General features: G+C 45.4%; 1 protein-coding gene across 1 annotated transcript in view; it reads right to left on the bottom strand.

Moving 5' to 3' along the window:
* The window catches only part of PCSK2 (proprotein convertase subtilisin/kexin type 2), a 262,151-nt gene that overhangs the window by 22,110 nt on the left and 226,063 nt on the right, over nt 1–13,978 (bottom strand). Inside the window, exons 9-10 of the mRNA XM_001491591.7 lie at nt 4,355–4,570; nt 1,553–1,653 (exon numbers count right to left, since the gene is read on the bottom strand). Of these exons, the coding sequence (XP_001491641.2) occupies nt 1,553–1,653; nt 4,355–4,570 (317 nt within the window). The remainder of the gene's footprint in view (nt 1–1,552; nt 1,654–4,354; nt 4,571–13,978) is intronic.

A 13,978-nucleotide genomic window follows, 5' to 3' on the forward strand; every position in this document is an offset into this window, starting at 1 on the left:
GACATCTGCAAGCATGTGCTAAGGATGGTGACTAATCGGGGTAGAGCCCGGGAATCTGTTTAGAGAGCCCACAGCCGTACTCCATCACCTTGATTTATTTAGGTTGTCCCTTTGTATGCGTAAGGGCCTGATCAAGCGACATTTTACTTGCCAAAATCCAAGGAGACTTTGAGTCAGGTTCTGCCCTCTTAGATTTAAAGGGAGCCCAGCAATGTCTTCTTGTTTTCAGAGCACTCCTGCCCTCTGTTCTCTGCGTGGCTCAGTGGGGCAGCAGGCTACCCAGTTGGTCTGCTCCCAGCTGGAGTGAGCAGACGCAGCTCAGACTCCAGGGCCTGACAGGCACTGAGAGGAAGTTTCATCTTCAGAAAATGCACATAATACATGAGTAAGTTTTGGTGTCTGTGCTTAATAGGAATGTTTTGACCAGTGTCTGTCTCTTGGGGTCCTACATTTTCCACCTGACATTCATAAGAAGACTCAAAGTTTGGCCTGGTCCGAAGAGCAGAGTCATCCCCAATTTGGGGCCTTATCTGTAAAAGAAGGATAACTCTGCCTTTGCTGCTTGAAGGCAGAGGGCTGGACCAGATAATCTTTTGAAGTTCCTTCTTATTCGAGGAATCAACTCTTACCTCATTTGCAAATCAGAAAATATGCTGCACATGTGGAGAGAGACAAGCAAGGCTGCCTGGAGATTGATGCTAGAGCGTCTGGTTGCCTAGCAACAGCTGACAGGGACGGGGACTCGCCTCCTCTTCCCCAGGAGCCTGAATCCAATTTCTCACAAGTTGCTGGTGCCACATTCTCAGACAACTCCCTACATAGCGGGCATCTGAACTCAAACCACGTGTGCGGTGCCTGAAGCCTGTGTGTTCATTCCTCAAACACAGGCCAGCCTCTGGCCTGCACTAGGAGAAGACAGAGTGTCAAGTGGGCAGGGACCTTCGCTGATGCTCACATCCGAGGTGTGCTCAGCAGCATCGATATGTGGCCTCTCCGTGGGATGGTGAGAACAGAGAGGATGGCCTCCTCTTACTGTAGCTTGGAAGGTTTCCCAGTAAAGCCTGTTTCTTGGTCTATACTGCGTGACTTTGCCGACCTTGTCTCAGTGTTAGAAGTTAACAAGTCTTGAGTGGCAGCACCATGACTGTCCCATGTTCTAAAATACCTTTCTAGATACCCAGCTTGGCAATTTTTTTTCATTTTAGCTGATTGTGAGTATTATTGGAGTAAAATAGCCAAGGGATCCAAAGAAGATAAAGGGAAATTTGATGAAGAAAAAAATATCCACATGTTCCTATTTGGTATCTGAGCAAGTAGCTGATAGGTGTGGTTGAGTGATGGGGTCTTGTGTTCTCCTGGGGATGTAGTTTTGTGGTGTGTGTGTACTACTTAGGGCCTGTGGTTCCTTTAGAAACACCCACCAGAGTTCACTGGCCCAGACTATTCACAGGCTCTCCACCCACTTTGCCTCCTCGACACCTGATGTTGGGTGGAGACACACGTGTTAGTCCACCCTGCAGAGCTGGCCTTTGACCCCAAGCTGGAAACATACTTAGCCTCTAAAGCCAGTGCAAACACTCCAGCTGCCTCAGGAGCAGCCGCGGATGTCCCAGAATGCCTCAGAGTGCAGTTGCCATACAAATCTGTGGTTGCCTGGAAGGGAAGATATTGAGTAATGAGTGAATAAGTCACACTATTTTGAACCCCAAAACAATACGGAGCAGAGGATTATCTATTTCTTTTATTTAAACTCTGCCTTGTTCTGAAGAAGATTAAGATGAAAGTAAGGATAAGCTCAAAGCCTATCTGTCTATCTATTTTGCCTTACATTTTATCTGAGCTTCCTAGTAGCCCATGCAAAAAGGAATACATAATCAGTTAAAGTCACAGTGTCCACAAGATAAAAACAAGTCAAGTGTTGAGAGAAGCATATCTGCAGTTATTCCAGGGACAAGAGAGACATTTCTTTCCTAATAGGAAACACTACAGGTAGAAAGTGATAAGTCAATACCACCACCATAGTCAATGCAATAGTGAGTTTTGTGGCACTGGGAGCAGCTTGGAAAGCCCAAAGGTCACCGCATCATTATTTCTTTTCCCTTCACAAAGGAAAGGGGGCATTCCCAAAGAAGGAAGGATAAACATGCTCAGCTAAAGTTTGCTAGAAGGACAAGCTATAAAAAGAAAATATTTCTCTACCTCTAAAATTCATGGAGAGATTCTGAGACACGTTGAGTCAAGAGAATTGAGTGATAAACGTGACAAATAAAAATGGCAAGCAATAGGATATATTGGAGAATATGAGGAAGCCATTTGGTATAAACCTAATTCGGCCTGACCTTGTCTTTCCAAAAGGGCCTGACCGTGGCTGTTGAGCATGCACTGTATATCTGCTTTAGATGTTCCCTATGGCAAGAACAAAGTCCCTTGAGATAAAGGTGCAACTTCCCTCCCCCTCCCAACGTTGGTGTCTCCTTAAGGATTAAGCATCTTTCCTTAGGCTAGAAACTGATTGCTGCGCTCACCTGTGACTGCCCAGCTCAAAGATAATAGTCTTGCCTCCTGCTACGCCCTCTGAGATAGCGGACCCACTACCTGCTGTGTCCATCAAGCGCTGTGCTGACAGCGCAATCTTGTGACTATTGCAGGAGGGACATTTCAATCACATGTGAAACGTCCTGCTTGGGGGCATATAACCACTCTGTACACCTCACTTCTTTGGTGCCCTTTCTTCCCTCGGGAAGAAAGGCCCTGGGCCATGGCCCTCACATTTCAGCTCAGAATAAACTCACCCAAATTTTCATTTATAGATTGGTTATGGATTATTTTCGTCGACAAATGTGAGTGATCACTTTCATAACTGTTCTTAATTGGAGGGACTGATCACTCGGGTTTTAAAGGACTTTCACAAGGAGGAAAACTTCACTTTGACTGTTTGTGAGAGCCAGGGTTTTCACTAAGCTCGCGTATAAACCACAGGAATTCTCCTTCCTCTTGTGTTTGTCTGCAGGATCCTCAGGTGGGCCTTTTCTTTTGAGGAGCAACGTATCAGGGCGTTTAAAGGCATCTATTGGAGAAAATTACAATATTCAGAGAGAACTCAAGGCCCTTCTCCAGCCCAAGTAGAAAGCAAGTCATAGATAAGGTTGAAGACAAATTGGTGCCACTGGGAGCTCCTTGGGGGTTGGGAGTAGAGCTTTAGGGGGAGGGGCGAAGCATTACAAATGGAACGGGATTGGGGCGCCCTCGCTTGCCTCTTCTGCTGCGCTTCCTCCCCTTCTGCCCCTAAGCTGGTAGGAGTGGAGGGCTGAAATCTCCTGCTTGGAGGAGCTGGCACACTTTCCATCTTCCCGAAGACCAAGGCGGAGCTCAGGAGGGCTCACGGAGGGAGCCAGGCTAAGCTCTGTGTCTCCTCCAGGTCAAGGGATCCCCCGACGCCCATGAGAGCCGGGCCAGCTTGCTGAGGTGGGGCCCAGGCTGGAATCTGAGACTGAAGCACTGGTCGGTAATAAGGACTGTGTTCCCAGTTCCTGTCCTTGGGGAGCCCCAGCTGAGGTGGGTGGCCAGTCAGGATGTAACTCAGCAGGATTATTGAAGCACCTACTAAGTTCCTGGCTTGGAGGTCTGAGGAAAGGCTGATATGTGACTGAAATAACCAGAGAGAGGAAAAGATTCAAAAGGTTCATTATGCTCTATAGATATTTATTTCTAAGGGACCTGGAAAATTCAGCTTTTTACTTAGTTGCCCAGGAAGGAAGACCTGCTCAGAAAAGTGCAATAATTAGGTTAAGTCTGTGATACTTGACCTTTTTGTTTTTTTAATCATAGACTCATTTTAAAATATGATTAAAACCATCACTCTTCCTTTGAGAAAATACACGTGTGTGCCCAATTTTGGGGGGTTTATGGATCCAGAAAAGCCCATCCATGGATGCTATATTTTAATTACTGTAGCAAATGGGTGGGTTCTTGGCTCACATGGGTGCAGGGTTGTGATGTCCCAATTCTTAAAATTAACTCTCCTTATAAGTGATGTGCTGGGCCAACTTGTTGATAAACCGGAGCTATTATTATTTGTAAGCCAAAGCGATACACAAGAAAGACAATCTATGGCAAAGGAGCTGGAAGGGGTCAACACGTTCTTGCTCCCAACTTGCACATCATATATCTCTACCCTGATGACAAAGCTTTGTTAGGCCTGGAAGAAAATGGATCGCCCCTCAGATCTTGCGCTACGTCTCTCAGGGAAGAGGGAGAGTCCCTTCCTTCCATGACGTCACACAGCGTCCCGGCATGACGTGGCACAGCGGCCGCGCATTCCACCGCCTGGCAGAGGGCCAGCGGCAGCACTCACCACGCCGGCCTCAGGGTTCCTCTTCCTGCCGTTGCTGAAGGTGGAGGCCAGGGTGGAGGAGCAGCTCTCGTCGTACAGCGCGGTCCTGCCGTCGTTGATGGCCGAGTTGATGGAGATGGTCCACATGCTCGAGGCGTAGCCGTCGCAGTTACAGTCGTCGTAGCTGCCGCCGTCCCCGGAGGCCCACACGTAGATGCTGCCTTTGCCCCCTCGGCCCTGCGGGGACACGGAGAGACGCCGCCAGCTCCCGTGCCCGCGCGCGCCCGGGGCTGCGAGGGGCCCGCCCGGGGGGTCAGGCTTCGGCCTTCCTCGGCAGCCAAGGAAGCCACTGGATGTTTCTCTCCGCCCTTGAAAACCGCTATCTCCCTGGCAGGGCGCCGTCTGTCTTTTCCAGGAAGGATTCAATGTAAAACGTCATCCGAATTCACAGTTAAGTTGAGGATAACGAGGTAGAATCTCCTTAAAATTTACCAGTGAGCTGCTTTTTGAAAAAGCTCTAAAGATAATGCACACTTATGGTAAAAAAAATTCAAAGTTTATGGAAAGGAGAATGGAAGAAAAATCCCCCTAGATGTAATCGTTATTATCCAATTCTTATGTGCCCTTTCATACATTCTTCAGCAAAAATGTAATTATACATATATACATTTATACTTAGCTATATAGGATATAAAGGATATATATTTTTTATTTTATATATAGTTGTATATCTGTTATATATATAAATTTACATATATGTAGATATTCTAGGTATAAAATGCACATTATACGCCAAGATATGTAAATCTTACAGATTGTATATATGTATGTCCTATATGTATGTATATAAGATTCTAGTATAATTTTTTATATATATATTTTTTACTTATTTGGATCATACTAGAATCCTTTTTTTTTTTTTTGGTGAGGAAGATTGGCTCTGAGCTAACATCTGTTGCCAATCTTACTCTTTTTTTTTTTTTTTTTACCACCAAAGCCTCAGTACATAGTTGTGTATCCTAGTTGTAAGTCATTCTAGTTCCTTTATGTGGGATGCCACCACAGCATGGCCTGATGAATGGTGTGTAGGTCGGTGCCGAAGATCCAAACCTGTGAACCCTGGGCCACCAAAGCAGAGTGTGTGAACTTAATCACTTGGCCATGGGGCTGACCCCTAGAATCCTTTTAAACACAACATTATATGACGTTTTACTTGTGCAGGGGAACGCTAAATATAGGAAGAAAGTCTAATATGATCAAGTGAAACATACAGCAAAAATAACTTTAAACACATAATAATATGCACAATGGTTATTACCATATATTAATTGGTTATGATTGGCAAACTTTGTCATAAATCCCTACAGTTAGCATTGCTCTTCTGTTCAAACCATGGTCCTAGTGCTTATCTTTGTCTTTTCCCGTTCCCTGTCTTCAAGAATCTTCTCTGCACCTCCATAACCCAGGAGTGGCCATTCCCTCTGGCTTCCTTGTGCGACCCTGGGTAGTAGGGCTGTGTGGGTGGAGAGGGGAGCAGACTGCAGCCTCCACCCACTCCACAGCCTGGCCCAGAGCCACCCCATCACCCTCTAGGGGAAGAAGACAGACAGAAGCTATGGCAGAGAAAGTCTGTCCTTGTGTGGCTACCAGGAGTCTGGGGTCCTGACTCAGTGGTTCGAGGGTGGAGATGCCTGAAGGAAGGGAGACCACTTCTGAGGCCTCCAGGGTCTCTCTACCTGCTGATAGTGAGACGTGACATTTCCATCACTTCTAACCTGACTTGCAGTTAATTACCCTGTGATTACTGAGACGTGTCAACAAAGATTTATTCAGCCACTAGCTGGGAACTGTCCTCCGTGTCTCGGTAAATCTATACTGGAAAGCCTCCACCAAAACAAGCAACTGCTCTCAGAAACCAGACAGAGAGGGAAACGTATCATCCTGACAGCAGGTGCAGAGGGTCGTGCTCTCAAACAGACTCAGACGGGGCTCAGTGTCAAGAAATGGCACCTTCTGAAAGTGAACTGATGTGAGTCAGTGTAAATGAGGAGGCCACCATCTGTGGAATTTTCCCTGGACCAGGCCACAGGGGGGCTGCTGTGAGACGAAGCAACCTTTGCAAAAGGAAATCAATGGTAGAAGCCTTCTCACCTTGGTGTAGGGGGTGTGGTAGATGGATCGTGACCCTGATTTTTCAGGCTTCTCTGTGTTCATGCCCTTTACGATTTGACTTTGCAGCCCTGCGCATCAAGAGGAGGGGTCTGCTTCCCAACCTTGAATCCTGGCTGGCCTCCTGGCTTGCTTTTGCTAAGAGAATGTGGTGGAAAGTGATGCTGTGTCAGTTCCAAGTGGAGGTCTTCAGAGGCCCTATACACTTCTGCTCGCTCTCTGCGAATTCTGTGGCACCATGGGAACAAACCCGAGTTGGCCTGCTGGTTGAGGACAGGCAGAGCCTGGTCAAATCCACTGCCCTGGCTGACAGCCAAACTGCCAGACATGTGAGTGAGGCCATCCCAGACCAGCCAGTCTGTAGCTCACCCTCCAGCTGGCCACAGATGCGCGAGTGAGGCCAGCTGACAGTAGCCAAGGCTGGCCCAGATGAGCAGAACAGCTCCACTGGCCTGCAGACTTATGAGCAAAATTAAATAGCTATTATTTCAAGCTACCGAGTTTTGGGGCAGTGTGTCATGTGGCCTAGCTCACGGATACGCTGAGAACAACTGTCAGCCTGTTTCTGAACAGTAAGTAGCAAACATTAGTTTTCTATTGAACTGCAAGACTTGCCCACAGAATACTTTGATTCCTAGGGAATAGTAGTAAACTTTGCTTTCCTAAGCAAGATAGAACGCATGAATTATAATTATATCCTTGCTTCTAATGATGAGATATTAGCACCCAATAGTCCCTGGTTTCTGGGGAAGATGGCCCAGTGAGGAGACAGCTCTAGTTCGAGGGGCAGATGAGTGGGGAAGGGGCATCTGTAAGAGGACTGAGAGCTGGTTATGGGATGGGTCTGTTAACCCATCGGGACGGCACGCTGCACTCTTCTGTTAAAACGATGCCCCAAGGTCCAGTTCTGCCCCCCAGCTTGACCTCAACAGGAGCTGGGCAGAAACCGAGACGGAACCAGTATGACCTACACTCAAACAATAGTCGGTTGGAGGATACAACAGAAAAAACTAGGATAATAATCATGGCAGGCACTTCTATGGCGCCTACTGTATGTCAGGGACTGCTCTAAGTACTTCACGCGTTAACTATTGAACCCTCACAGCAATCCTGTGTGGCAGCACCATTTATGCTAGCCATGCAAGGACACCATACTTAGGAAGAAACTCAACAAACTGAAAAAAAAGGGGCTAAGCACTAAATAAGACTTAACTCTATGGAGGGACACAGATGACGATTTGACCCAACAGAAAGACACATCAACACATCATGTTCTTGGATAGAAAGCATCACAGAGATATGAATTTCCCCCAAGTTAACTTCTAAATTCAACAGCATCCCAATAAATATACTGTATCAACTGAGATTCAGTCAGGTAAATATTAGCACACTGGGCAGTTCAACAGAGGGAATTTTATCCAGGGAACTAGTGGGAAAGAAGAACCAAAAACCCAAATGGGGCATGGGAGGCCACCCAGAGATTCGGTTCTCTCTAAGAGCCCAGAGCGGGGTGGGGGAAGGGAGTGGGTGGCCCAGGAGTCCACACTGTAGGTGGCAGCTGGGCCCCCGGAGGGTGGGCTGTCTGCTGGGGGTCTCCCGCCCTTATTCTGCAGCGCATGCTCAGACTAGAATGGCAATCAGACATGCGCACACTCTTTACAGTTGAGTTGCCTTTTCTCCCTTGCACTTTTTTTTTTCAGGAAGGCAGCTGCATTTAGAGGAAATTAAATATGTGGTGCGACTCCACTTTGAATTGTATCTTTGACTGAGTCAGTCTTTTGGAGTTTAGAGAGATCAGTGCCTCTCAAAAGTGTTCCTCAGATGAGAATTTTTCACCCAGGCACTACTGACGGTTTTTAACCACTATGGTTCTCAAGCAGGAGTGATCTGGCACCCCAAGGGGCATTTGGCACGCTTGGAGACCAGACCAGGCCCTGGCCCATGGGTGTTATGTGCCTGCAGATACTGCTGAGGCAAGTCTGGTATAGCTCACCTTTTCCTAAACACTCAGTTATACTAATTTTTATTTTCCAGTCGCTTTGACATCTTAATACAACACTGACATACTTTAAAAAATGTTATTGTATTTTTTATTATGAAAATCATATTCAATGTAGAATAATTGGAAACTAGACTATGAAAAAGAAAATAAAAGTTCTTTATAATCTTCCACGAATAGAAAATCACTGGTGATATTATGTGGATTCCTGCCGGTTTTATATCATAAATGCAAAGTATAAGAACAGGTTTAAGAATGAAATTGGGATCATAAAATAGACCCACTTTTGTGGCCCTGCTTAAAATGTATTTCTCACCTACTATTATATCATTAACATTTCCTCATGTAATTAAATATTCTTCTACACTATAATTTTTTATTAGTCTTATTAAATAGCCATTCCATAATTTATTTACTGCTTTTCTTAGACATACATGGAAGGCTATTTCCAATTTTTTTTTTGAGGAAGATTAGCCCTGAGCTAACATCTGCTGCCAATCCTTCTCTTTTTGCTGAGGAAGACTGGCCCTGTGCTAACATCTGTGCCCATCTTCCTCCACTTTATATGTGGGATGCCTACCACAGCATGGTAACAAGCAGTGCCATGTCTGTGCCTGGGATCTGAACCAGTGAACCCCAGGCCGCCAAAGTGGAACATGTGAACTTAACTGCTGTGCCACCGGGCTGGCACCTGTTTCCAATTTTTAAAGTTCTTTAACAAACATCATTTTATGTATGTCTTTGCATTTCTGTTTATTAGGCAGAGTTTCTAAAAGAGGTCATTTTGGGTGCAAAGGAATTAATGAAGATTCTTGATCCATATTATTGTTCTTTATGCAGCTTGTTAAAAATTTATATTTTTACCAGCAGTGTATAAGAACTCCACATTCAGCCCATGTGGGTCAAGATTTAGAATCATAATTTTATTTTCTTTCTTTGTTCTTCTTTTTCTAATTCTGTTAGGTGTTGTTTGAGATTGCTTATCTGAGATTTTTCTTGTTTATTGAGGTGAGCCTGTATTGCAATGAATTTCCCTCTTAGGACTGCTTTTGCTGCGTCCCAAATGAGTTGTATGGCACGTTTTCATTTTCATTTGTCTCCAGATAATCTTTGATTTCTTCTTTAATTTCTTCAATAATCCATTGTTTGTTCAGTAGCATGTTGTTTAGTCTCCACATTTTTGCTCCTTTCCCAGCTTTATTCTTGTAGTTGATTTCTAGTTTCATAGCATTGTGATCAGAAAAGATGCTTGGTATTATTTCAACCCTCTTGAATTTGTTGAGGCTTGCTTTGTTTCCCAAGATACGGTCTATCCTTGAGAATGTTCCATGCACACTTGAGAAGAATGTGTAACGTGCTGTTTTTGGATGGAGTGTTCTATATATATCTACTAAGTCCATCTGGTCTAGTTTTCATTTAATTCTATAATTTCCTTGTTGACTTTCTGTCTGGATGATCTATCCATTGGTGTTAGTGGCGTGTTGAGGTCCCCTACTATTATTGTATTGTTGTTGATGTCTCTTTTTAGTTTTGCTAATAGCTGCTTTACAAATTTTGGTGCTCCTGTGTTGGGTGTGTATATATTTATAAGCGTTATGTCATCTTGGTGGAGTGTCCCTTTTATCATTATAAACTGCCCGTCTTTGTCTTTCTTGATCTGTTTTGCTTTGAAGTCTACTTTGTCTGATATAAGTATGGCGACACCTGCTTTCTTATGTTCATTATTAGTTTGGAGTATTGTCTCCCATCCCTTCACTCTGAGTCTGTGTTTGTCTTTGGTGCTGAGGTGTGTTTCCTGGAGGCAGCATATTATTGGGTCTTGTTCTTTAATCCATCCTGCCACTCTGTGTCTTTTGATTGGAGAGTTCAATCCATTTACATTTAGAGTGATTATTGAAATGAGTCATAATTTCTTAAAAATAGTTTTGCCAACTTGATGGGCAAAAAAATAATACCTCATTGTTTTGAGTTCTATTTTTTTCCACTACCAGTTGAGTTTATCTTTTTCTATCTTTACTGCTCATTTGTATTCTTGCTTAATGAATAGCTTAGCAAAGCAGCAAGTCCTCAAGGATAATATCCTTGGCCTATTTTTTCTTTCATTATATTATTTTTATTGATTTGTTAGAGCTCTTCCTATATTAAGGAACTTAGCCAAATTTCTGTCAACTATATTGCATATGTATTTATCCACTTTTTTGTTTTTTCTTTTGTATATGGCATTTTGATTTGCAGACATTTTTCCACTATATTCCTTAAATCTATTATTTTTTTTACAAACATATACTTTGAAAACCATATAAAACAATATATTGATTTACAAATATTGCCTTTTTGCTCTCACAGTTCATGAAATTATTTTATTCTAACTATTCACAAACATCTTTGACCTTTGTGTGTTTGTCCTCAGTGGATCACTGGTTAACTTTTGAGGCACCTAGCAGTTTTTCTGCACTCTTTGTGGTAGTCAGTGGTGCCATTTGCCAAATATTTCTAGCTGTCCACTGTCTGGGCCCATGATAATGTCTCCCTGTGGTTGGGTGGTGTCTTGCAAGCCATTTTAATCAATGAGTTGTGAGTGGGAGTGACAGATACATAGTATCATTTCTAGGCTGAACCATTTACTGGTCAGTGCCAGGTGCTGCAGAGCGCTTTCTCCTGCACAGTGACTAGCAGTGTTCCAGATGTCAGCCATGATCCCTGAGAGACTGTGATGAGCCGAGCCCCCTACTGACCATGATGGATGTGTAACTGAATGAGAAATAAACCTTTGTGGTTTGAAACCTCTGAGCTTTTGGGGCTGTTTGTTACCACAGCATGCTGTAATGTCTCCTGACTGATACAGTTCATCATGTTCACTTCCATTTAGGTTACATTAGGTGCAGCATTTAAAAAAAATCTCTGTGTAATGCAGTCCCTGGAATTTTTATCCCGAATCACAAGTAGTGTTTTGTATAAGAGCAGCTTAGTGTCCAGTTTTCCTGAATGTATGTTCTTACTCTTGACAACTTAACCACCTCCTGAATTGCTTTTTATTTTTTAGTGTGAATAAAAACCTTTTAATGTGTAAAATGTTAAGCACCACAAAAGTACAGTGAACAGTATAATGAATCCCCATGTAACCATTGTTCAGCTCTAACAATGACCAGACTTGCAGAAATTTTGAAAGATTTTATGTAGTAACATTTATTACTCTTTTTTTTGGTAAATATTTTCCCATTGTTTAGAATGACCCTTTCTGCCACAATATCAGTGATTAAATTATATTTTCATGTTGCTGTTTTGTGTTTTCATTCTTTATCCACTTCTATTCTTTTCTGTACATGGCGTGTTGGAGGCGGTGGCGAAGCCCCATGGGGCTTTACGCAGAGGCGATGGGTGAAAGGACCCTCTCGCAATGAGCTGGGCTTACCCTCAGAGAACTGCTGGCCACACCTATAGGGAGAAGGGGCTGGTCCCCAATTTATATCCCTTCAAAAACAGATGCTGGACCAGGACTTGGGAGTAGGTAGTTAATTTGAGGGGAGGTGACCTCAGGAAGCACATGAGTGATGGGGGAGCATGAGACGGGGCAGAGTCAGGGGGAGCTAACCAAGTGTGAGCTGATGAGCAGGGTCCTCCCCATGGGCAAGGGGGGGGGCCAGTCCCTCTGGAGACCCCTGTGAACCTACCTCTAGGAAGCGTGGCTGGCGGTTGCCCCTGGGGTGTTCACTCCCCACGCCTGGGCTGTGCATACACTGGGGAGCACACTCTAGGGTGCTCAGAGGACCCTCAGGCAGAGGACCAGAGAGGCTGCTGGCTGGCGAGTGGGAAGCTGCAGCTGTGCCAACATAGCTGGGCCACCAGATCGCAGCATCTGCTTCGTGCCCCCATGGGTTCCTCGGGAGTTCAGCAGCAGTGGGGTAGAGGGCCCATCTCTGGGAAAGCCAAACGAAGGGATGGTACACTTTCCCTTAGCCTCTCGTTAAATCCTTCACTCAAACTGTGTTTAATGGCCCCTGTAGTCACCTCTAATTATAACCTTCTTACCATGTATCCACCTTGGAGGTAAGACACCTGTACGATCCTGTCTGGTTTCTAGAAGGATCCAAACACACCACAGTCAGCCTTCCCGATGTCATGGGATTGGTCAGGGGTTTCCATTCATGTCAATCCCTTTGCCTGGTAGGTTTCTCACTGGGCCCAGATGGGTCACCATCACCAATAAGGACAAAAGGTGAGTTTGCCTGGGACTGGAGAGTTCCCAGGAAGCAGGACTTGCAGTGCTAAAGCTGGAAAAGTCCCCGGCAAAACACCGGGATGGTTGGCCACCCCACCTAAGGCTGGCCAGCACTCAGGAAGGGTCACCTGAAACCCACCAGCCTTTTCTTCCATCTTTCCTTGTCAGAAATGAAAGGAGGGGTTGTAACTGCTACCACCACTTCAGAGGCTGAACTGTGGGCTCCACACTACAGCAGCCCCAGCTCGGTTGCAGCCTGCCTTTGTTTCAGAGCGTAAATCAGGGCTCGTGGAGCACTCTGCTCTGGCGGCTCCTTGGCAGGAGGCATCCATTGCCTGCAGGGGCCCCCAGCGCTTGCTGCCACTGCGGCAGGCCTGCTGTTCTGATTAAATTTCTGCAGGCGGCACCAGGGCCTCGCCTCGCCCAGGCCTGATTAATCTGTCTCCCTTGGCAGCACCCCCAGCCCCCTTCCTGGACGGTGGCTTTCAAGCCACTCTCTTGCAAGTGACTCCTCTCTAGTACATTCCACTCAAAGATCTTGGATCTGTGCTTGTGCCCTTTCTGCCCTCCAGGGAATAAATGATCGGGCTCTGTCTCATCTGTGCCTCAGAGGATGTTCTGCGCCTTGCCTTTAAACATTCCTAAGACGTTCATCCAGCAGCAGCCCTGAAGTGTGATCAATGAGAGGTTGTGAGGGAGTGGTCATCGGAGCCAGCCAGAGACATGCCAGTGTTGCCCTGGGTGCTGTGTTTCTTCAGGATGTGGAAAGAAGTTCATGAGTCAGTTGTCACTCCCAAGGCCCTAGAGTGTTGACTGAATTCCCCTTCTGGTGTCAGAGCAATAGAAGATGCTGTGTCCTGAAATGGCTGGTCCTTGTTGTTCCATCAGTCTCTTTGCAAGTGCGACATCCTTTTCTGACCAGCAAACACGTTGCCTTACTGGTCCCTTATTACCCAGAATGCAATGACTCTAATCCTCATGATGAGGATTATTTTAGGCTGGTTACTGTTAAAAACTGCAGATGAGAACGAGGCTCTGAGTGGAATTTGCTTGCCCTTTGATGAGAGACATTTGCATTTGTGAAGGAAGTCTCCATCTGTGGGGGGTGTCTCCCTCTCTGCACCAGGAGGAAGGGGGGATGGCCTTATCTCTGGAAACTCTTAATGGGGAAGGCAAGGACTTAAGTATTGTTTATTGTGCTTGTCTGGTAACCTCATGTAGCTGACTCCCCCCACCACCAACATCCTCCTTTGTCTTT

This window comes from Equus caballus, chromosome 22, assembly GCF_041296265.1.
Source record: "Equus caballus isolate H_3958 breed thoroughbred chromosome 22, TB-T2T, whole genome shotgun sequence".
Taxonomy (NCBI): domain Eukaryota; kingdom Metazoa; phylum Chordata; class Mammalia; order Perissodactyla; family Equidae; genus Equus; species Equus caballus.